Below are 22,931 nucleotides of genomic sequence, written 5' to 3' on the forward strand. Positions count from 1 at the left end.
TTCTCTCACCTTCTCTGTAGTGCTTAGTTTTTGCTGAGCCTTCTTTCCTTTCCGTAACGCTCCCCTCCCCTCCCCTCCCCTCTCCTCTCTTCTCTTCTCAGCCAACATTTATTGAAAACCTCCTGTGTGCCTAGGCGTCCTTGGGGGATTTACAGTTGGGTGCAAGAGACAGATCTGTACACAACCTATGCTACAGGACAGAGGTGCTGGTGGACGGGTGAACCCCGGTCTGGTTGGGAGAAGCCTAGACTGTTTGCCTGCTCATTCCTCTTTCCATGCAAGTGTTGTGTACTGTTTGGACTTTTCTTCTCCTTGTTCACTGCTTGCGTGCTTAGTTTTAGCTGAGACTTCTTTCCTTCCTGGAATGGCCTGGGAGCCCACTTCAAGTATGTCGGCAACAGTTAGGAATTGGTTTGGAGCCTGAGTTTCACAAAATTGTTGGGTCCTAGTTTTCTGTGTGTGGTCAGCTTAGTGCTGTGGCCACTGCAGCAGACTGGCTGCCCGGCCTCACACCCGGCCTGCATGCATGTGGGTTCATGTGTGTCCGCGGGCCGTCCGCGCTGCCTGCTTCCTGGATCATCCTTGGCCACCTGGAACAGCCTTTGAAATTTTTTCTTTTGTTTCCTACCATGTAAGCTCTTGAGTGTTGTTGCTTGCAACCCAGAAGTAGAAGGGAGAGGGTTGTAGAAACTGAGGCGTTAACAAAAATTTCCCGTGGAGCATTTTATTTCAGTAAGGGGGACTTACCTTCTTTCTCTGTTAGCTATGAGAAAAGACCCTCACGATGTAAGTGTTATCACGAGACGCATTTTAGTGCCTGCGACTCAAAATCGGTCCCTTTCTTCCCCCTTAGCTCTCTGACCTTAGGCCGGTTTGCTGACCCTTTCCTGAGCTTCCTCCTCCTCTTAATCTCTAACGTGGGAATAACTGGATATGCCTCCCAGGGCTGGTGGGAGGATTAATAGTAGTAATGGCTAGGTAGGAGTTTTCTGTTATGTACCCGTTACTGTTCCAGGACCTTAATATGCGTTGCCTTATTTCAGATAGAGGGTATTAGAGCAGCAAGTAGTCAATACAGTATATGCTGGTTTGTCTTGAGTCTTTTCACATCTCTTAATAACCCAACTGTTCTGTTTGCTGCGGTTCATTATCTACATCTTTGTTTCTCAGCAGTCCTAACTTCTGTATAGTTCTCCACATAACGAAAACTTTGGAGTACAGATCCGAGTGAGAATCTGGTTCTGCAGCCGAACCGGTTCTACATTTTAATCTTGCTGTGCTTTGGTTTCCTCGTGTGCGGCAGGGATGCTCATATCTAATTCTGCAGGAGTGAAGGAAGTGAAATGAGACAGTCCATGTCAGGGCACTGGCAGACCGAGGCACTGGGCAGTGGGTTTCTTTCTCTTCTCCCTCCGCAGGCTGCCCCCCGGCACCCCCCCGTTCTTGCCCTTGCCTCCACACTGTATCATTCGGTGTTAATGATTCCCTCGGTCATACTTTTAAAAACACTTGTGCAAGTAGGACAAAGGTTCTCCCTGTTGTGAACACCTTGTTCTCTAGCCTCTCATCCTTGTGTCTAGGCCACAGGTTAGCAAGAATACTAGGCACGTAGAAGTTTCTCGGTGAATGTCTGTCGAGCAGAATAAATGACGTGGTTGAGAATCCAACCAGCTCGTATTTGCTGTCAGGCTCTGATAGGTGGTGTGTTTATTTGCTGGGGCTGCCATAACAGACCACCCAGACTGGGTTGCTTAGACAACAGGAATTGTTTCCTCACCGTTCTGGAGGCTTGCAAGTTTGGTCTCTTCTAAGGTTTCCCTCCTTGGCTTGTAGGTGACCATCTTCCTTCAGTGTTCTCACATGGTTTTCTCTCTGCGTGTTTGTCCTAATTTGCTCCTCTTACAGCAGTATCAGTCATATTGGATTAGGGCCAGCCCATAGGACCTCATTTTACCTGAATTACCTCTTTAAAGTCCCTGTCTCCAGAGAGTCACATGTTAAGCTCCTGGGGAGTTAGGACTTCAGTGTACAAATCAGTGAAAGGGAGGGAGTGCACAATTCAGCCCATAGAGAAACTAGCACAATGATCTTTTCTAAGGGTCTGTGCTTCTCCGGAAAAGATATGTAAGTGACTACTCTGTTGAGTCACAGAGCTAGAAAAAAAAAATCTAGATGAAGAATACTAGATTTTTTAAAGAGTTGAGTGATGTTTGAAAATTTGTGACTTTGGAAAAAGCAGTAGTGCGTTCTGATTTCTGAATAGCACTTATGGGACTTAGTGTAATTTTTCTCTTTATATTATTCTTAGATGATAGACATGAATCCTACCAATTTTTTCTTCACTTTTGAACATCCAGTGCTTCGCTCTTAGTATGTGTTAGGAAATGATTGTTGAATTGAATACAGGGGATTTGTCTGTGTCCGGACAATGTCACAATTTTATTCACTCTAAAAGCAAATGAATCTGTCCGTTTGATTGTCACTTGTGAAGGCGCATTTTATTGTCTCAGGGTTTTTGGACTGAACTCTTTTCTAATATCTGAATTATTCTCTAGTTATATTTCTTTATGAACCTAATTTTTAAACAAAGAATGGTATTACCACCATTTCCTCAGTTGTTTATTATTTTGTGCATTGTTATTGCTCCTTGGACTTTCTCACTCTCTGGGGGAACATAGGCAGAATTTCCTTATCCAGACTAAATTTGTTAATTAAATGCATTGCAGTTTGTGTTACAGAAGAACAATGAACAAAATATTCACCATATAGTTTTTACTTTGACTTGTGTTTCTGATTATTTGAGAATTAATATTTCATTTCTTGAAAATATTTTTAATGGTGAGGTAGGCCTTGACTTTAGGTAAGGGATCAGGTTTCTGAAAGTGTCCCATTACTCATATACATGTAAATAGATGTCTTTCACAAATCCCACAGAATAATTTAAGATAATTAAAAATGGGGCTGTGAAACGATTTTCATACATGCAGGCAATTTGTGGTTTCGAAAGGCTACTTGGTTTTCTAACTAGAAACATATTTTTTTTTTGTTTTGTGAAGGGTAATTTATACATCAGATTTACTAATTTTTTGAATTAGTAGTGATACTTATTCTTACAAAATATGGTGGTAAAAAGATCATCTTTTAGTTGTCTTGTATTTTTGTTTTTCTTCCCCCTACTAGAATTCTTATCTTTGTTAGTGCTTCTTGTTCAACTCTTTAATGCTTTATTTTAACAAGTCAAAAATCATGATAAAATGAAAATAATTTCTTTTCACTATAACTGCTCCTGTTTACAAGCCCACTGTTCTTCATATTAAGTGAGGGCCCTGTTCCTGGTTTTACTACCTCGGTTGAGTCTGTGGGGCTGGTTGACCTTTGGGAGTATTACAATAATGAAAATAATGAATGTTGCAAGTTTCAAGAAAACAAATACTTTGCTTCTGTGAACCTTCCAGTGTCTAGCACAGGATTGAATAAAGGTTCTGTGAAAGAGGAACATCTGGAGTATGCCTTACTTTTGTCTTAATAGCCAGTGGCAGAGTGGGGGAGAAAGAAGATACTATAGAATAATGCATGTTTATATCAGATAGAAAGAAAAATCTGTACTTGTACAAAAATTGTACAAAGTGTGCTACCAAATGTTATTTTAGATAATACAGAAGATGCTAACATGTGTGTTACAATTTCCAGTATCACAGTTTTAAGCATCATTTCACATCTACCTGTAAATCGACAGCCATGCCTTCATAAATGAGGTTAATGGAATTAGCTTGCCTGAACCCAGAAGAGGTTACATTTATTAAAAAAATACATAAAAACCCATGTCTGAGGATGACTCAGAATCTTAATTTTAAGGAGTTAATATTGTTTTCTTAATGAACTGTTAACATGACCGTTAATTCTGAAACTATTACATTAATTAGTTCATTAATAAACATAAAGATTTTTGTTTTCTTAACATAAAGACTAATGGCCATTAATTCAAACGAGACCTATCTTATACACCCAAGTACAGACTAATGTTGATAAACTTGCCATTTAAAAAAAATTTTTTTTTAATGTTTATTTTTGAGAGAGAGAGAGAGAGAGAGAGAGAGAGAGAGAGACAGAGTACGAGTGGGACAGGGGCAGAGAGGGGGTGGTGGGGATACACAGAATCAGAAGCAGGCTCCAGGCTCTGAGCTGTCAGCACAGAGCCCGACACAAGGCTCGAACCCACAAACTGTGAGATCATGACCTGAGCCTAAGTGGGGTGCTTATCCAACTGAGCCACCCAGGTGCCCCTAAACTTGCCATTTTGTATCAAGCAGTGTTTTAAAAAAACCAAAGCTTTCACTGTAAATTTTTTTTATTAGAATGTTTTAGACATGATTTAAGTCATTTTATTTTGGCTTGTAATCAGCCTCCTGAGGTATAATGAGAAATCCATTCCAAAATACAAGTGTAATTTTCAGTGTATGTGTGTATGTATGTATGTATTTAGCAAACATCCTACCAGTGTGTGCCTGATTGTCTTAAATACTTGATTAGAGCAGCTAGTCTCTTTGGCCCTGAAAGTCCCCTTCCTTGCATGGCCCTGACCCAAGGGTCTTTCTGTCCGCTGTCGCAATAGTACTAATTCTTTCAGGTCCCCAAAGCCCCCTTGATCCTGCCTTTCCCTGTGCTTTTCTCTGTACTCCTCAGCTTTCCCGCTTGATTATAGTATCTGTTGGGTTATTTCTTAGCTTGCATCTCAACAAAAGTGTTTCCTTTTAAACACTTTAAAGCAGGTAGCATGGAGTTGGCCAAACAGGCAGTTAACATTGTCATTGAACAACCTTAGCCACCTGCCTTGGGGGAACTTAGAAGGCTTTGCAGAAAGTAAGGACAGAGTGTTGATGGGCTCACTATGCTCACGGCAGGGCCCCGTCATAGTATCTGCCTCCACCATACCCATTACCTTGTCAGGATGTCTTGGGAGCACAGGTGTCCATCTTGATTTTGGTATTGTCCAAGTTTTTTACTGTTTGGAATCCCCCCATTTCATCAGTGTCCTTGGTGTCCCAGACTAAATGAAACTTTGGTACTCTTAGGGCCTCTGAAATAATGTTCTGCCCTTGTACAAATGGAATGGTCATGCTAAAGCCGTAATGAGTCCAGTGCCATCAGGCCAATCTGGAAAGCTGTGCCCTGTGAAGCACATTTGTTACTCAGAAATCTCTTCTTTCTGCAAAACCACTGAGCCATTAGTTATATTCAAAGTCATTCCTCACATCAACTTAATCACAAATTAAATTCACTGTCTTCGGTGAAGTTTTCAGAAGTCTTCGTGTCTTCTTGGAAAATGTTATGAGACAAACAGGATTTATGATCAAGCTGTTGATCTCTCCGAAGAGTTTTGTGTAATCAGAATCACGTGGTTGATGAAAAGTTTACTTTCATACATTTTCATTGTCAAATGTTACTGTTTCTAAAACTCATTTAGCTGGTTGAATTAGAGAAGCACTATTTTTTTTTTTCCCTCATGAGGAGAGAAAGTTAAATTAAGGGAAATAAATACTGTATATATTCACAGGATGTTTGCTGATAATACACACGAAACTCTTTCTTTCTGCTGTTTTCTCTAGGTGATTGAAGACAATACTGGAGTCCGCCGGGTGGTGGTCACACCCCAGTCTCCTGAGTGTTACCCCCCAAGCTACCCCTCGGCCATGTCTCCAACCCATCACCTACCCCCCTACCTGACTCACCACCCCCATTTTATTCATAACTCACACACGGCTTACTACCCACCTGTTACTGGACCTGGAGATATGCCGCCTCAGTTTTTCCCTCAGCATCATATTCCCCCTACAATATACGGCGAGCAAGGTGAGTAGATTGCTGCTGGCATCGGGAGCTGTTGAAACTGGTTACAACACAGAAGTAGCTTAGGAGAACCAGAGAGCCAGCCCTTTGTTTCTTCTGGAAGGAGCACAGTAGGAGAGGATCCACCTGCTGTAGAAAGCTCATGGGAAACTCCTAGCTCCCTTTGTCCCGAAGCGTGTCTTGAAAAGGTTACTTTGTGGGGGACAGCTCTTTGTATTTTCCAAAATTCTGCCCCCATCCACCCACCCCACAAAAAGCAGGGAGTGGGGTAGCCACATCTTAGTTTAGTAAGAAATAAGTGATCTGTCGTATGTTCCTGTGTTCCGTTTACATATTTTTAAGTGACAGTGCCCTTGGGTGGAACTGCATTATTTCTAGAAGTAGAAATGGTCTAGAAGTAGAAGAGAAGTTAAGTGTTTTGTGCCCAATTTCCAACGATAGAAGACTCTGAGGTCTCAGTAATCTTTCTGATTCCTGGATGCTCTAGGTTGCAATCTTGGTAGAACTCCGAATCTCCTCCGTGTGGTCCTCCTGCAGCCTGTTTTTACGTGAAGAGTAACCATTTGCGTGGCCACACTTTCACTGGTTGTTAGCCAGATATTCACCTTGAAATGAGGGAGTCTCACACATTATGTCTTTGTAGTTTTGGCATTGCTGTTGGTTTAGTCTAAAGCCTTTTTCTATCAAAATGGATACTAAGAAACCAGGTAAGTGAGGGTAAAAATCAGACTTAAATGTCTAAGACTTTGCAAAGTGATTTTCTTCTAGGAATTGAAGCCTTTTATTACTTCAAACATATTTTTACATTGGTTCAAATATGAGAATTGCTGTTATGCTATTGAGTTTGAGAGTAAGTTATCCCCTGACTTTCTCTCATCAATTATATATGTATATATCAATGAAAAAAATTTTATTAATGAAAAGCAGACTGTCCTCTAACTTAGGGATAGAATTGCATTTTGTTGTTTTAGGTTTTTTTGTTTGTTTTAGTAGAAAGAAATTTAGTATAATTCGCAGGAATCAAGTGCTATCGTAAGTGGGGTGTGGAGAGGTGATAGCATCTGTAACTTTGTATCCTGCCCACGGACATCACACCCCAAAACATCAGACTAGTGAGGCGATGCCATGAAAACATTTGGATAAAATCCCCCCAAATTAAGTGAATTGTCATTTTAAAAAAACACAAAAAGTATTCAGTGTTTTGACACAATGTACATTAAGTATTTGAGCATTGTCAGAGTTTTCTGATTTGCTCTGAGCTTAACGACCAGGAGCCTTGGTGACTGATCGCTTGGTGAAGAGTTGTGTGCCCTGCCTTGTGTCAGCAGTGTGTTACTAGGAAGCCACATAGTTCCTGTTTTGTAAATGATGTCCTCTGGAATTTTAGATAATAGTTTGATTTAAATGGTCATTAGAATTAAGAAAAAAAATTATGTCTAGGCTTCAGGAAAAAAAAGAGGGGGTGGCGCCTAGGTGGCTCAGTTGGTTGAGCGTCTGACTCCTGCTTAGGTCATGAGTTTGAGTCACTCGTCCCGCTGGCTCTGTGTTGACAGCTGGGATCCTGGAGCCTGCTTCGGGTTCTGTCTGTCTGTCTCTCTCTCTTTGTGCCTGCCTCTCTCTCTCTCTCTCTCTCTCTCTCTCTCTCTCTCTCTCTCTCTCAAAATGAAATTAACTTAAATTGTGTCTTCACTTCATAGGGTATTTTGGTTTAATTTCATTATAATAACCTATAACGATAACATACAAATGCAAGTGCCTCATTGATTTCATATTAAAGAAAGCAAAAAACAAAATCCCTTTGCTTTATAGATATAAAGCCATTTATATATTCCCTTACCTTCCTTTTCAATGTGCATATCTAAAAGCAACTTAAAACATTTAATTTCCTAAACCATAGGAGTAAAGTCTTCAACGTGCTTTAAAAGATTGTTTTGTTAGTGTCCATGGTTAATATCTTAAATCTCAAGTGTGATGCATTGTGATAGTTAAAAAACATTTACCATCCTTTTTGTATACTTGGGTATAATTTATTTGGGCATAGGGTTCTATTTGTTTTTTGTTTTTTGTTTTTTTTCCACATTCTCTAGTGCAAATTAATTATCTTGCAAAGATTTGCTTTTTAAAGATCTTTCTTAAGCTATGGGAACAGAAAAAAAATGAAGAGTGAAGCCTTGCCATTGAACACTCGAAACATCAGTTGGGTGTTATGTAGGGTGACGGTACATTCCTGGTATGCTTAGAATAGTCCTGGTTTCAGTCTCTTGTACGGAGACATGATTAGGAATGCCAGGGGCGCCTGGGTGGCTCAGCCCCTTGGGTATCTGACTCTTGGTTTCAGCTCAGGTCATGATCACACAGTTTGTGAGTTCAATCTCTGGGATTCTTTCTCCTTGTCTCTCTGTCCCTCCCCTGTGCATGCATGCGTACACTCTCTTTTTCTCTCAGAATAAATAAAACTTAAAAAAAAAAAAAAAAGAAATGCTACCTTTCCACTCTCAGAAGTATTCAGTTTGGATGCTAATTTATTTGGTCATTCTGTGGCTATGGGGCCCTTTTCTATTGTAAACATTTAAGGAACCAATCTCTGTGGTATATATTGTCATTTTTATTGATGGCCTAAATTTAATTTTTAATTGATTTAACATTTTTTACTTAAAATGTTTTCTCCTAAGATCATGAAATTATTTTGTAGACTCCCATTCTTTTTTTGAGCCACCTACAAAAATACACATAGTGAAGCCAGGTGACATTTTCTACTCAGTTTGTTTTGCCTCTTGATTACTCCAGAATAGAAGTTTGAGACCACAGCTTACTATGTGTGGCACCAGGCTGCAGAGATGGCCTGTATTTACCGCTACTATTTCTCCTTAAACGTTTCCCCTGATTCTTTGAGCTCTGAGTTTTTTTAGTGGAAATTTTTCATCTCATCGTGTTAGTTTTAGTCAAATGTTGGCTCTTTTATTTTTTATGTATTAAAAAAGTGGTGTTTTGAACGTTTATTATTTTTTGAGAAAGAGAGCATGAGCAGGGGAGGAGCAGAGAGAGAGGGAGACACAGAATCTGAAGCAGGCTCCAGGCTTCGAGCTGTCAGCACAGAACCTGACTCGGGGGCTCAAACTCATAAAACGTGAGATCATGATCTGAGCTGAAAGTTGGACGCTTGACTGACTGAGCCACCCAGGTGCCCCAAATGTTGGCTCTTTTAGATGCCACAAATAACTCTTTAGATTCTGGTTGTTAACACTCTTTCGAGTAGAAATGCTATTTTGTCTATAATGATGAGTATATTTTTAAGTGTCTTGATTCTAAGGATATGTTTATGGGGGTATTTTGGGTTTTTTTCTGACTTTTTTTTTGGTATGCTGCAACTAAAAGCATTTTGACAGTGATTTTGACAAAACAGAATGAAATTTGTTTATAAATTCAGCTAGATTATGAACTCTTTATGAACAGCAACCTTGTCTTCTTCAGCATTTTCCATAATTTCTGGAACATTCATTAACACACTGTACGGTTTTTAATGATCATTCCTTGATTGGTCCGAAATGAGTGGGAATATTTTATTTTTATTTTACTTCATTTATTCTTTTAAGTTTATTTATGCATTTTTGAGAGAGAGAGAGAGAAAGAGGGGAGAGGGAGGTGGGGAGAGGGAGAGAATCCCAATCAGGCTGTGCACTGTCAGTGCAGAGCACGACACAGGGCTCAAACTCAAGAACTATGAGCTCATGACCTGAGCCGAAAGCAAGAGTCAGATGTGTCTGAGCCACCCAAGTGCCCCAAATTGGGACTATTTTAAGCATGTATTCTATTTGTACATATATAATTTTAAAGGTATTTACTGTGGTAATATTTTAAACTTCATCATTCAGGACTCAGGTTATTTGACCTGTTAGAATTTATTATCGAAACTGTAGACTGAGCGTGCATTTGTCATGACCCTCCATTTCAGAAATTATACCACTCTACGGAATGTCAAGCTACATCACCCGGGAAGACCAGTACAGCAAGCCTCCACACAAAAAACTGAAAGACCGCCAGATTGACCGCCAGAACCGCCTCAACAGTCCTCCTTCTTCTATCTACAAAAGCAACTGCACAACTGTGTACAACGGCTACGGGAAGGGCCACAGCGCCGGGGGTGGTGGAGGCAGTGGAGGCGGCAGTGGTGGTGGGCCAGGAATCAAGAAGACAGAGCGGCGAGCAAGAAGCAGTCCAAAGTCGAACGATGCAGATTTGCAAGGTAACGTGCAAAGATGTTTGCCATAAAGCATAAAACCATGGACACCTGGACATCCTAAAAGAAACGTCTTTTACATAACAATGTGATTTCACGGTGGTTGGTCTTCCTACTAGGAATGACTGGTTAGACCTTCTCTGATCAGCAGAATATTGGATCCTCTCTTTTATTACTACTTTACGGCAGAAATACGTGTTGGTCACAGGTGCCATGTGACGTTCTACATACTCTCAGTAACAAGTATCTGAACTTGGTTCACTGCAAGGAGACAGGCGGGGAGGAGATCCATAGGAAAACAGTCTTTCTAAGAAGTTGAGGGCTGGTTTAAATCTGAACAGTATAATACTTTATAAAACCAGACGTCATTCCTTGGCTCTGTAGTGAAATTTATCATTGTGGAACAGTAATCTGTTTCTTGGTTTCAGGCCTCAATTCTTGTTTAATGCCACCTTTGCATCCTGAATAAAGTACTCCTATCCCAAGAATGAGGTGGAAGAAATAAGGTTGCTACATAGGAGACATCTGCTCAAAAGGACGTGTGTGTGTGTTTGTGTGTGTGTGTGTGTGTGTGTGTGTGTGTGGTTTTGTTTTTGTAGATTAGTCTTGTGGCTGTAGATCAGTTAATTTGGGGAGGAATGTATATGTGCTTTAAATGAAGTTTTTAGCCAAGATTTAGAAACAACCTATTTTGATGCCAAAGGAGTTAAAAACAGGCTCTGTATACAGTCACGTAGAGAAGGCTGACCTAACTGAAGCACAGTAAGGTGTTGTTTTGAAAAAGCCAGGTGAATTAACAAATATAAATATGTGAAGGCATGAGCAGCTATAAAAGACAAGATCAGAAGTGATTATAGCACTCATTAAATATACTCCTTCCTTTTACCAGACCTTATCTAGGTGTGTGTGAGAATGTGTTTGTGAATGAAAAAGACGGAAGTTGAGTATGTTTGATTGTGTACGGAAGGCTGGACTCTTTTGGGGCCAAGGACACGTAGGTCGGACCAGATGTTGGCATCAGCGTTTTATTTATGAGTGAATTATAGCATTAAAAAGAGGAATAGTAAGGTATAGTAAAAAGTGAATAATAATTTCTCTGAGTAAAGTATGTTATTCTTCTAGTTTTATCTTTTATTCTTTTCTATATTTTCCAAGTTTCATGTAGTTATCATGTGTTATTCTTAGTCATTAAAGTGTAAGCAAGTATATAAAAGAAACCCAAAGTTTAAGAGGCCTTTAAATAGCTTTTTAGGTATAGTCCTATTTCTGCCATATAAAGTAATTTTTAGTCAACTGATACTACAATTTCTGAGTTTGAAATTAGATTACAATCAATGTTAGAATTTTTAACCAGGGGCATATAAGGGAATTCAAACAAAAAATTAGAAATAAGTTTTTCTAAGGAGAGTTTTAGTTTATAAAAAAGAGAAGAAGAATGTGTAAGCAGTCTTCAGAGAGCGTAAGGAGGTTTGAACTTCCTTGATTACATGATTCATTCTCTAATAAGTTTTGCCCTGCCTTACACCAAAAGAGATTTAAGACAGGTGACATAGATATACATAATAGAGTCAGATAGAATAAATTTGAGTAAAGATCTAAAGGGCAAAGAGATGAAGGAAAATAAGATGCGTCAGGGTTGAAGTTAGGAAATAAAACTAATGTAATTATGGATCAACTATGGCAAAAATAAGTATCTTCCTTCTATGTGCAGTTATTTCGTATCATTTGTCTAAAAGTGTAAGCTCCTCTATATTTTAACATACTCCTAGCTGGAAGAGAGGCTATGGATTTGCACTGAAATCTATATGGAAATGTTTGCTAATATCCATATGTTTACAAGCATTTTGGTCTTCTGTGTAATGAATGAGACTATAATTGTTTTGAGCACCTTAAGCTCTTTGCTGTCATGTAGAAAACATTATTATTATTATAAGTTTTATTGTGATGCTAACAGTGAGATCACTTTCGCTGTGGACTTCTGGGAGGGTGTGTGTTGCAATGAAAAATTGGAAAAAATTTTTATCTCAGCTTTAGTCTGAACTTGGTCTATTTCTCCTTTTCCCATCACATTATTTACCTCCTCAAAACCACTCAAACTACAACTCTCCACATGGTTGAGTCATGAAATAAAGAATCAGATGGGGTATTATGTGTTCTACTTCATTTCAGTAAGGATCTGAGGGGTTTATGTATTGGATTTAAAAACTAAGTATTCGTTTTCCCAAATGAATTGGAAACTTATGTCCCGACAAAAACATACACACAAGTATTTATACCCGCTGTATTCATAATTGCCAAAACTTAGAAGCAACCAAGATGTCCTCCAGTAAGTAAATGAACTGTGGCACATGCAGACAATGGAAACCCAACACTAAACAGAAATGAGCTGTTAAAGTATGAAAAGACATAAAACCACCTTAAATGAAACATGCCAATCTGATGACCATATTCCAAGGAGGTAAAAGATCTGGATTCCAAAAACCAAGACATTGAGGAAAGGAATTGAAGAAGACACAAACAAATGGAAAGATATTCCCTGTTCATAGACTGGAAGGATTAATATTGTTAAAGTGTCCATAGTATCCAGAGCAATCTACAAGTTCAATGCAGTCCCTATCAAAATACCAATAACATTTTTCAAAGAACTGGAACCAATGATCCTAACATCTATATGGAACCGCAGAAGACCTCAAATGGCCAGAACAATCTTGCAAAGGAGCAAAACTGAAGATATCACAATCCCCTATTTCAAGATATACTACAATGCTGTAGTAATCAAAAGAGGCTGGTACTGGCAGAAAAATAGATACATAGATCACTGCAACAGGATAGAGAATGCAGAAATAAACCCATGATTATATGGTCAATTAATCTACAACAAATAAGGCAAGAGTATACAGTGAGGAAAAGACAGTCTTTTTTACAAATGGAGTTGGGAAAACTGGACAGGTATATGCAAAAGAATGAAGCTGGACCATTTTCTTACACCATACACAAAGATAAAGTCAAAATGGTTTAAAGACCTAAGTGGGAGTTGTGAAACCATTAACACTCTTAAGAGACGACATAGACGACGTAGACGATAATCTGTTGGACTTGGACCTTAGCAGCGTATTTATGGACACGTCTCCTGAGGCAAGAGAAACCGAAACAAAAATAAACTATTGGAACGACACCACAATAAAAAGGTTTTGCAAACAAAATAATGAAAAGTCAATTTACTGAGTAGGAGAAGATATTTGCAAATGATACATCTGATAAAAGGTTAATATACAAAATATGTAAAGGATGTCTGCAACTCAACAAACAGAAAAACAATACAATGAAAAACAAGAGAGGATTGAAATGGACATTTTTCCAGAGAAGACATACAGATGGCCAATAGGCACTTGAAAAGATGATCACTATTACTAATCATCATGGAAATACAAATCAAAACCATCAATGTCACCTTGCAACAGTCAGAACAGCTAGTATCGAAAAGACATGAAATAGCAAGTGTTGATGAGGTTATGAAGAAAAAGAAGCAATCATACATGGTTTGTGGGAATGTAAATTGGTGCAACCACTGTGGAAACCAGTATGGAAGTTCCTCAGAAAATTAAAAATATAACTACCATATGACCCAGTGATTTCACTACAGGTTACATACCCAGAGAAAAACACTAATTCAAAAAGATATATGTACCCCTATATTTATTGCAGCATTGTTTACATGAACCAAGATATAGAAGCAACCCATGTGTCCAATGACACATATATATCATGGTTATACACACACACACGTGCTTAAATATTATTCAGCCACAAAAAATGAATGAGATCCTGCCATTTGCAACAACATGGAGAGATCTAAAGAGGGTATGATGCTGAGTGAATTAAGTCAGAGAAGGACAAATACCATATGATTTCACTTACATGTGGAATCTAAAAAGCAGGCAAAAAACAGACTGTTAAATAGAGAGAACAAAGTGGTGGTTGCCAGAGGGGAGGAGGCTGGGGGATGGGCAAAATTGGTGAAGAGAATCGGCAGATGCAAACTTCCAGTTTTACATACTTTATTTTATTTTATTTTTTTTTAAATTTTTTTTTCAACGTTTTTATTTATTTTTGGGACAGAGAGAGACAGAGCATGAACGGGGGAGGGGCAGAGAGAGAGGGAGACACAGAATCGGAAACAGGCTCCAGGCTCTGAGCCATCAGCCCAGAGCCCGACGCGGGGCTCGAACTCACGGACCGCGAGATCGTGACCTGGCTGAAGTCGGACGCTCAACCGACTGCGCCACCCAGGCGCCCCCAGTTTTACATACTTTAAAAGAAAAACATCTCCAAATGAATCAGATATTGTTTAAAAATAAAATACTAAGAATAAGCAGGGGAGCCTGGGTGGCTTAGTTGGTTGAGTGCCTGTCTTTGGCTCAGGTCATGATCTCGCAGTCTGAGTTTGAACCCCACATTGGGCTCTGTGCTGACAGCTCCGAGCCTGGAGCCTGCTTCAGGTTCTCTGTCTCCCTGTCTCTCTGCCCTTCCCCCACTCGTGTTGTCTCTTTCTCAAAGATAAACAAACATTAAAAAAAAAATTTAAAGAATAAACAGATGAAGCAGTGTGCAAACAAGAATAGAATTGAATAAAATATAGTAGACAGAATGAAATAAACTAACATTCTGGATCCAAAACCAAAAAATCAAACCCAAAACAGATCCCTAAACCTCATTTTCAGACCTACCAAAGCAGAATACCTTTGCCTGATCTGGATTCATTTTTGCTTGTTTGTTTGTTTTTTCATCAATCTTCCACTGGCAATGATGTCAGCCAAGATGAAGAACTGTCCTAATATTAAGGATGGTTACAGTAGGTGTGTTTCGCTAAGTTGTACACGATAGGAGGTAGGAACTTTAATTCACCATTCTCACCTCCTGGAACTATGTCTGGCACATAGTGGTTACATAGCAAATATTTGTGGAACGAATGCTGTATTCTTAATTGGTTTTCTAGAACAGGCCTTCTGTTTGAGCACATGGAGCTGTTGCAACATTTCTTCTTCCTAGGAAGAATCGCTGTGCTCCTCAGGGATACAGCCGTGCAGCCAACCCCTCCTTTCATTTACTCTTACCTTTGGGAAAATAGTGTAGGCAGGGCAAGGTCCCAATGATACCCTCAGAGAAATGTAGGCCTCCTGTTTTTTGGTACTACCGTAGAGTTCATGGTGTGTTGGCATAGAACGGTTGGGACTTTGTTATCAGACGTACTTGGCTTAGAATCGATCCAGCTTTGTTGCTTGCTAACTACTTGCTTTCAGTATTCCCAGAATCTCTGTTATCCTCACCTGTAAAATAGGTATTTTAATTTTCTTTATTAAATACTGAAAGTAGCCTAGTTCAGTTCTTAACCCCTCAGTATAATGGTCACCCTTGTTACTTGGGTATTTGTGACTGTCTCCCGCCTGTGATCTGAGGATCACCTTGCATCCAGGACATCCCCTCCTATCCAGTGGCCTTCCTCCTTCCCTTCAGGCCCTCTCCCTCAACTCCTTCCCCTGTAAGCCAGAAGTGTCTTCCTCCTGCTCAAGCCATCTTACACTTTCAAAAGCTCAACCCTGTACTCCTAGACATGTGTATACTTTGCTAAATGATCACGACAATAAGTCTAGTTACTGTCTGTCACCACGCAAAGTTACAAAAAAGTTTTCTTCTGATGAGAACTTGTCAGATTCACTTTCTTAGCAGCTTTCACATTTGCAATACGGTGTTCTTGACTGTAGTCACCATGCTGTACATTGTCTCCCTGCAACTTACTTGCTTAATAGCTGGAAGTTTATATGTCTATCTGATCCCCGTCACCTATTTCACTGATCACCTAACCCCCTTCTTCTTTGGCAGCCACCAGTCTATTCTCTGTATCTATGGGTTTGGTTTTATTTGTTCATTAGTTTTGTTTTTGTTTTTGTTTTTTAGATTCCACATTTAAGTAAAATCATATACAGTAGGTGTCTTTCTTTGACATAATTTCAGTTAACATAGTACCTTCTAGGGACATTCATGTTGTTGCAAATGGCAAGATTTCATTCGTTTTTATGGTTGAGTAATATTCCTGTGTGTGTGTGTGTGTGTGTGTGTGTGTGTGTGTGTGCACTTGCAACTTAGGTTGCATGCATACCCTAGCTACTGTAAATAATGCTGCATTGAACACGGACTGCATTTATATCTTTTCAAATCAGTGTTTTTGTTTTCTTTGGGTAAATACCCCAAAGTGGAATTGCTGAATCATACGACATGGAAAAATTTGTCCTCATATTCAGAACATTGCCCAATTGATGGGCCTTGAGCCTGTTCTGTAGCCAAGACCCAGTTAAAGTTGTCCTCTTGTCTTTCATCACAGAGACTAAGGAACTTACTGATGTGCGTCACTGAGTGGGAAGGAAGTTTCATTCCTTCCCTTTTATTCTCAATAAGAACCAAAGCATATGACATTAAGGAAGTTACCCAGTGGTTACAGGTTTGAAACTGAAATCCTCCAAGTTTTAATCAGGGTTAGAGTCCTACTGTCCTGTATCCTCAGAAGGGAGGAAAAGGTTATTTGTTGGTGTTGTTTTGGAAAAGATTGTTTGAATCCAGAGTGGAAAATAAAAACTTTGGGGAGGACCCACTGTCTAATAATATGAAAAAGACCTAAGCAATCCCTTTAGTTATGGGGAGTCTGTGTGTGTGTGTGTGTGTGTGTGTGTGTGTGCGCGCGCGCACGTCTGTGTGTCTGCGTGTCTGTGTCTGGGGTGGTTCAGGGAGAGGGAAGGAGAGTACATCAAACATGCTTAGTCACAGTCTCTACTCTGTGTGTAGAAGTATGTCATGCATGCAGTTGATACTGCTGACCTTTACCTCATCCCTAAGTCTACTGCAGGAGTGAGATTTCTTTCTCACTCATTACTTGAACATTTTAAAACCATATGGAATTGTAAGATATAGTAATACAGTATATGTTTTGGGCGATATGATACACAACAAGTCATTTCACCCTGCCTCAGATTTCCTTTAGTAAAATGAACAAGTGAATTAAGGTCGCTGATTTTCAAAATTTATCCGTGAGTAGATCTTCCGTTTTCAAACAGTCTTGTGTAGATCCTCAATTAAATACAAATCCTTATTCCCATACCTCTATCATATGTGTTCACGTGCACGTGTGCACATGCACCCACACATATCCTGAAAGCAGATAGAGTTGGTGTTGCTACGGCTGGAGTGGGAGACCTGGGTACTTGTTAGCATCCACAAGGCTTTCCCCGAGGTTAATCCCTCACCTAGACCCTGGCTGCTTGGTCTCAGACCCGTGGCTTCACCACCATGGAGGAACTTGTAAGATAAGTACCCTCATGGCCTGCCCCACACCTAACCAACAGTCCGTGGAGGTGGGACCCAGCAATCTGTGTTTCCCTAGACTCTCCAGGTGGTGATTAGGCACAGTAACATTTGAGAGCCACCAGCCCTTTGAGTGCCAAGCAATTTTTAAGTGAGATTTTAAAATGGGGGGGAATCTGGGAGGCATTAGTTAAAATACTTGATTTAAGTTGAAGCATATTCCTTTTGTAGTATACCTGTATACCTATAGACATATACCGGTGTTGGTAGAGTTCCATTTGTGTTGCTAACATACAGGTAGTAGCCGATGTGGAGACCTGTAGAACTTTCAGGGCTGTGTGGGAAAAAATCGGGACAAAATGGTAAGAATTCCAAATATAGAAGAAAATGAGGATACGGCATACTTTTGGCATTTGACCTTTGGCCTTGAATTGTTGACGATCCAAAGCTTCAGTTAGACTTTAGACGAAATTCCACCACATGGAGTCATAATTTTTTTGTTTTAACTCTAGAAGCTGGTGACAGAAGCATTATTCTTGTGCTTTTGTCCTTCAGACATCACAGATTGCCTTCTGACCCCAGCAGTGTTCCTCATTACCAGGTTTTTGTATTCTAATTCCTTCTCAGCTGGTCCTCCCTGACATTTTTTTCTCTTTTTATATTTTGCTATCACTGCTCAGAAACCAGGATCTGACCTCAATATCTATTTACCCAAACTTAGACTGAAAGCTTATTCATTCTGCAGATAAGAATTACAGTAGTAAATTCGGGATGGTGTTTTCCTCTACCTCTGAGATTGTGAGTTTGGGAGTCCTTGGGGTTTATCCTCTTGCTGGATGGCATGGGCTCCAGGAGGGGGTGCCTGCATCCACCTGTGCAGGGTGACAGTGGTCCTCTTTGTTTGGGAGGAGGAACCCAATGTTAATAAGGTCTGGAATGTTGGGAGTCAAGGCAGATTTTTTTTTTTTCTTCTGGAATCTCTTTTGGTCTTGGCTCCCTATAAAAGATAACACGGGTGCTTTTCTGTTTAAGATATTTCGTGGGGCTTGCTCATTTCACAAGTGGCTGTTGTCTTCTTTCACTTGCAACCTTTTCTATCTCCTGAGCACATGTCCTCTCAGGCATGTTCAGACAAGGTGTTTTGGAAGACAGTTTGGTTGTGGAGGGGCAGTAGGGTTTTTCTTTTCTCCTTCATTCAGTATGCACTTTCTCATTGCACTTGAAAATGGACAGTTTCTAGATGGATTTCCATCACTGCTTCATCTCTCAAGTCTGTAGCTGCAGATAAATCCTGTGTGTTTTCACTTGTCTGCAGCTGTGGACAAATCCTAAGCATGGCAAAAATACCAAGAAAACATGAAAAAAATTAAAAGTGAGCTCAGGTCAGTGGAATTCACCCATCTTTCTGCCAAGTACAGTCTGAAAGTGAAAATAGTCCAAACAAGCCCAAGTAACTTTTTTTTTTTTTTTTTTTTTTTTTTGAAGGATGATATGTGGACCCCTGGCTCAAAATGCAAGAGACATTCTTTCTAGCAGGAAACTGGGCAGTTAACACCCTGTTTTCCATTTTAAATGTGGGCTGCCAGATCCATTCTCTGGGTTTTCAAGGCCTCTGAGTGATGCTGGTTGAGGTCTGAGCAGACTTCCTACAACAACCGCCTACGTGTGGGGTGGGAAAAGGGAGACAAGCCCGGGGATATAAGGCAAAGTTTTCAGAAGGAATGTGTTGCTTGTTGACATGTGCTTTCTGACCTGGGCATTATCTTCTGAAGGCCAGAGCTGGAGAAATCAAACAATGAATAACTCTTCCTTCTGTTAAGATTCCAGTATGCTGATTTTTTTTTTCCTTAAAGAGGTGTTGACTTACCTGACTGGTGCAAAGGCACATGCGTGGCTCATCAAAGAGGAAACGAGGGTGGCCCAAATTGTGGCTCATGAGTAGAGTATGTAGGCGTCTTTATCAAGTCCTATCACTTTCTTTTTGCCTTTTGCCCTCTTCCCACCCCCCTGTATTGTTCTTGCAATCTGGAATGTTTTCAAGATGTTAATTACATGATTCTTTGAATAGACAGGATGAGATATTTTTGTCATGTCATGTTTAAGAAGTCTTTTATAAAGTATTTTAGGATGAGATATTTTTGTCATATCATGTTTAATAAGTCTTTTATAAAGTATTTTTTAATGTTTATTTTTGAGAGAGACACAGAGTGTGAGCGGGGGAGGGGCAGAGAGAGGAAGACGCAGAATCCAAAGCAGGCTCCAGGCGCCAAGCTGTCAGCACAGAGCCCGATGTGGGGCTCAAACCCACGAACTGTGAGATCATGACCTGAGCTGAAACCTGACGCTTAATCTACTGAGCCACCCAGGCGCACCCCTACTTTAAGAAGTCTTAACCCATTAAAATCATACTTGAAGCTTCACATTTTTCACTTACATATAAAAAGACAAATAACACGTGAAAACATTCTTTGAGTTTTCTTTTGAAATGAATGTTCACCACGGGGCGCCTGGGTGGCTCAGTCGGTTAAGCGGCCGACCTCGGCTCAGGTCATGATCTCGCAGTCCACGAGTTCAAGCCCCGCGTCGGGCTCTGTGCTGACAGCTCAGAGCCTGGAGCCTGTTTCAGATTCTGTGTCTCCCTCTCTCTGACCCTCCCCTGTTCATGCTCTCTCTCTGTCTCAAAAATAAATAAATGTTAGGGGCGCCTGGGTGGCGCAGTCGGTTAAGCGTCCGACTTCAGCCAGGTCACGATCTCGCCGTCCGTGAGTTCGAGCCCCGCGTCGGGCTCTGGGCTGATGGCTCGGAGCCTGGAGCCTGTTTCCGATTCTGTGTCTCCCTCTCTCTCTGCCCCTCCCCCGTTCATGCTCTGTCTCTCTCTGTCCCAAAAAATAAAATAAAAAACGTTGAAAAAAAAAATTAAAATAAATAAATAAATAAATAAACGTTAAAAAAAAATTTTTTTTAAAAGAAATGAATGTTCACCAGGCAATCGAAGGCAGAATTTTGATTTGTTTGTACCATATGTAGTACTTAACTCCGTGAACCTGTATTATTTTCACTGTCTTTTTGCTTTCTTGGGAACAGGTCATAGAGGCAGTTTAGATGACATCAGAATGCATGTTGGTAAAATACATGGCATTCCAAAGAACCCTTTAAATAGCAGATATAAGCGATGACATGCTTTTTTTCTGGTACATATGTAACCTTCAATTTTATCGAATTGAAACTTTTATATGTGATTCTCTCATTTAGCGAAGTTGAATTCTGAATTTAACTGGGTCAGAGGTCATCATCACAAATGTGTCAGAAGCAGAGTGTGTTAGAAGCAGAATAACTTACTAGTTGGGACCTTGCAGTTCTAAGTTTAGTCCCAGCTCTGCCACTTGTGAGGTGTGTGCCCTTGGGCAAGATAGTTCCTCTCTCAAAGCTTCAGCTTCTTCACTTATGTATAAAGTGGGGGGAATTAATAACACTTAATTCATAGGCTGTTACAAGCTCTCAGTATAATTTCAGGCACTAAGTGCTTTGCAGGTGTTACAGAGCATGGACGAAGAAAGACCATGACATTTTTCTGCTTATGAGAACTGCCTCCTGTGGGTCATGTTAGCAGAACCCCAGCCTGGGATCGTGCCCCGCTGAGTGCTGAGGGCCAAGGCACCTTGCATTCTGGGTCAGTCTTGAGTAACGTTGAGTGCCAAGGACGTGATACACGAGAGGATTCTGCGGAGCATGCAGTCCCCCCCCAAATTCTCACTGTTGCTACCCACAAACTACCTGAATTCTGAGCAAGAGTGAACTTCATCCCTCTCCCCTCATCTTCCCTCTGCCTCCTCTCTGGACCCGATTCTCTTCTGAGATTTAGGGGAGAGCCTGACAGGCGAGCTTGCTTCTGTGTTTGAAACTGCCCAACATATTGACTGCTTTACATTACTTTGCTAGTGCTGGGGGGAAAAGGGAGAGAGGTTAGCTGGAGGTGATTTGGGTGAACAACAACTTCTCTGTATTTATTTTGCCAGCACTGATATTACTTGCTGTAGGACAGTTAGTTACCCCAAGTGGAGAAGCTAACTAGGAAAATCCGCTAAATTTCATAATCTTTCACAATTCTTCCTTACACCTCGTAAGTCATAACCATCGCGTCCGTGTCCCGTTGCTCATATCCTGTTGGTTGTATATTGTCGGTTGATGCATTGTGGAAGGCACAGAGCTGCGAATATCAGGAGAAGACGGTCATGGGGCAGGGGAGTGGCATGACAGAGGCTGCCCATCACATGGTGTGTGGAGCCAGAAGCCATTTCTATTAATACTCCATCTGAAATAGTCTCACCATTTGTGATGGAATTTTGGCAACTTTTATAGGATCAGTGCATTATAATGTGACAATTGTAGTCAGTATCGCAAATGCGTTGTTAACTATACAGATCATCTTTTCTGCCATGACCAGCCTTGGCTTTTAGCTTAAATTTAATTTCCCCAACCATACACTCCACGGTATCACTGACTGTATTACCCTGTTCCAATTTTTAGTGCTTAATAAGACCTTGAAATCCTATTAAGAATTGAGTGGAGAACGCAAGAAATAGGACCAGTCCAAGGGAAACAATGGTGAGACTAGCTAAGTGCTCATGATTTATGATTTACAAAATAAACAGTATAAATGTCTCTGTAGTTGATTATACAATTTCCTCTTTTTTTTCCTCTGGTGCTGAATTTGCATTTTGAAAAACTACCCCCTCTGCACCAGTGCGCGCGCGCACACACACACACACACACACACGCACGCACGCATGCACGCACACACACGCCCCCAGCTCGTAACTCCTTCTTTCCAGCTGCGTCGGAAAGATGGGGGCTTTCTGTGTAGGTGTTGTGCTCAGAAAAGGGCAGGAAAGTCCAGGTGATAGTGGTGGGATGATTTGTTCCAGGCATAACAGGGAATTGTGATTGTTTAGGAAGACTGGAAAATAAGAAGGCAGGAGAGAAATGAGAAGGGCCTCAGAGGAATGGCACACGGAAATAAAAGGAAGTGGTAAAAGTAGGAAAACGAGTAGCGTGAAAGGAACAAACAACAGTAGACAAGATTCAGTGGAATGTGGAATAAAATTAATTTGGAAGAAACAGATAAAATCCGAGAAAATTCATGGTTCCATTTGTGTCAGCTCCATGCCTCTCACTATGTGAACCTTTTCCAGTGGAATGGGTGGAGGGGGCAAGCCTGTCTGCCATATTGTGGCCCTTGAGCCCTGTTATTGGTGGCTGCACTTTGAACAGATTTCCATGTGAATAAGTCTCTTACTCTTTTCCTATTTGGACTTTTCCTAACATTTCTGGCTTCCTCCTGTGCTGGATGAGTGCATCTACTGCCAGTGTACATTGATTTGATAAGCAAATTAGAAATCAAATGTTAGGTAGCGCTTTCAAAGGAGTCAGCGGTACACTATACTCAGGTTTCAGCTTTTTGAATAGTGATCTGTAGTTAAAGTGATATTTTAAG

At 40.5% G+C, this 22,931-nt stretch overlaps 1 protein-coding gene across 6 annotated transcripts in view; it reads left to right on the plus strand.

Annotated features, from left to right (window-relative positions):
- The window catches only part of FNDC3B (fibronectin type III domain containing 3B), a 360,687-nt gene that overhangs the window by 202,431 nt on the left and 135,325 nt on the right, over window positions 1-22,931 (plus strand). For all 6 annotated transcript variants that reach the window (XM_040480759.1, XM_040480762.1, XM_040480760.1 and 3 more), the window contains 2 exons: window positions 5,607-5,850; window positions 9,800-10,090. In XM_040480759.1, coding sequence (XP_040336693.1) covers window positions 5,607-5,850; window positions 9,800-10,090 — 535 coding nt within the window. The remainder of the gene's footprint in view (window positions 1-5,606; window positions 5,851-9,799; window positions 10,091-22,931) is intronic.

The sequence above is a fragment of the Herpailurus yagouaroundi genome, unplaced genomic scaffold (assembly GCF_014898765.1).
Source record: "Herpailurus yagouaroundi ecotype Mexico unplaced genomic scaffold, PumYag 159, whole genome shotgun sequence".
NCBI classification, from domain to species: Eukaryota; Metazoa; Chordata; class Mammalia; order Carnivora; family Felidae; genus Herpailurus; species Herpailurus yagouaroundi.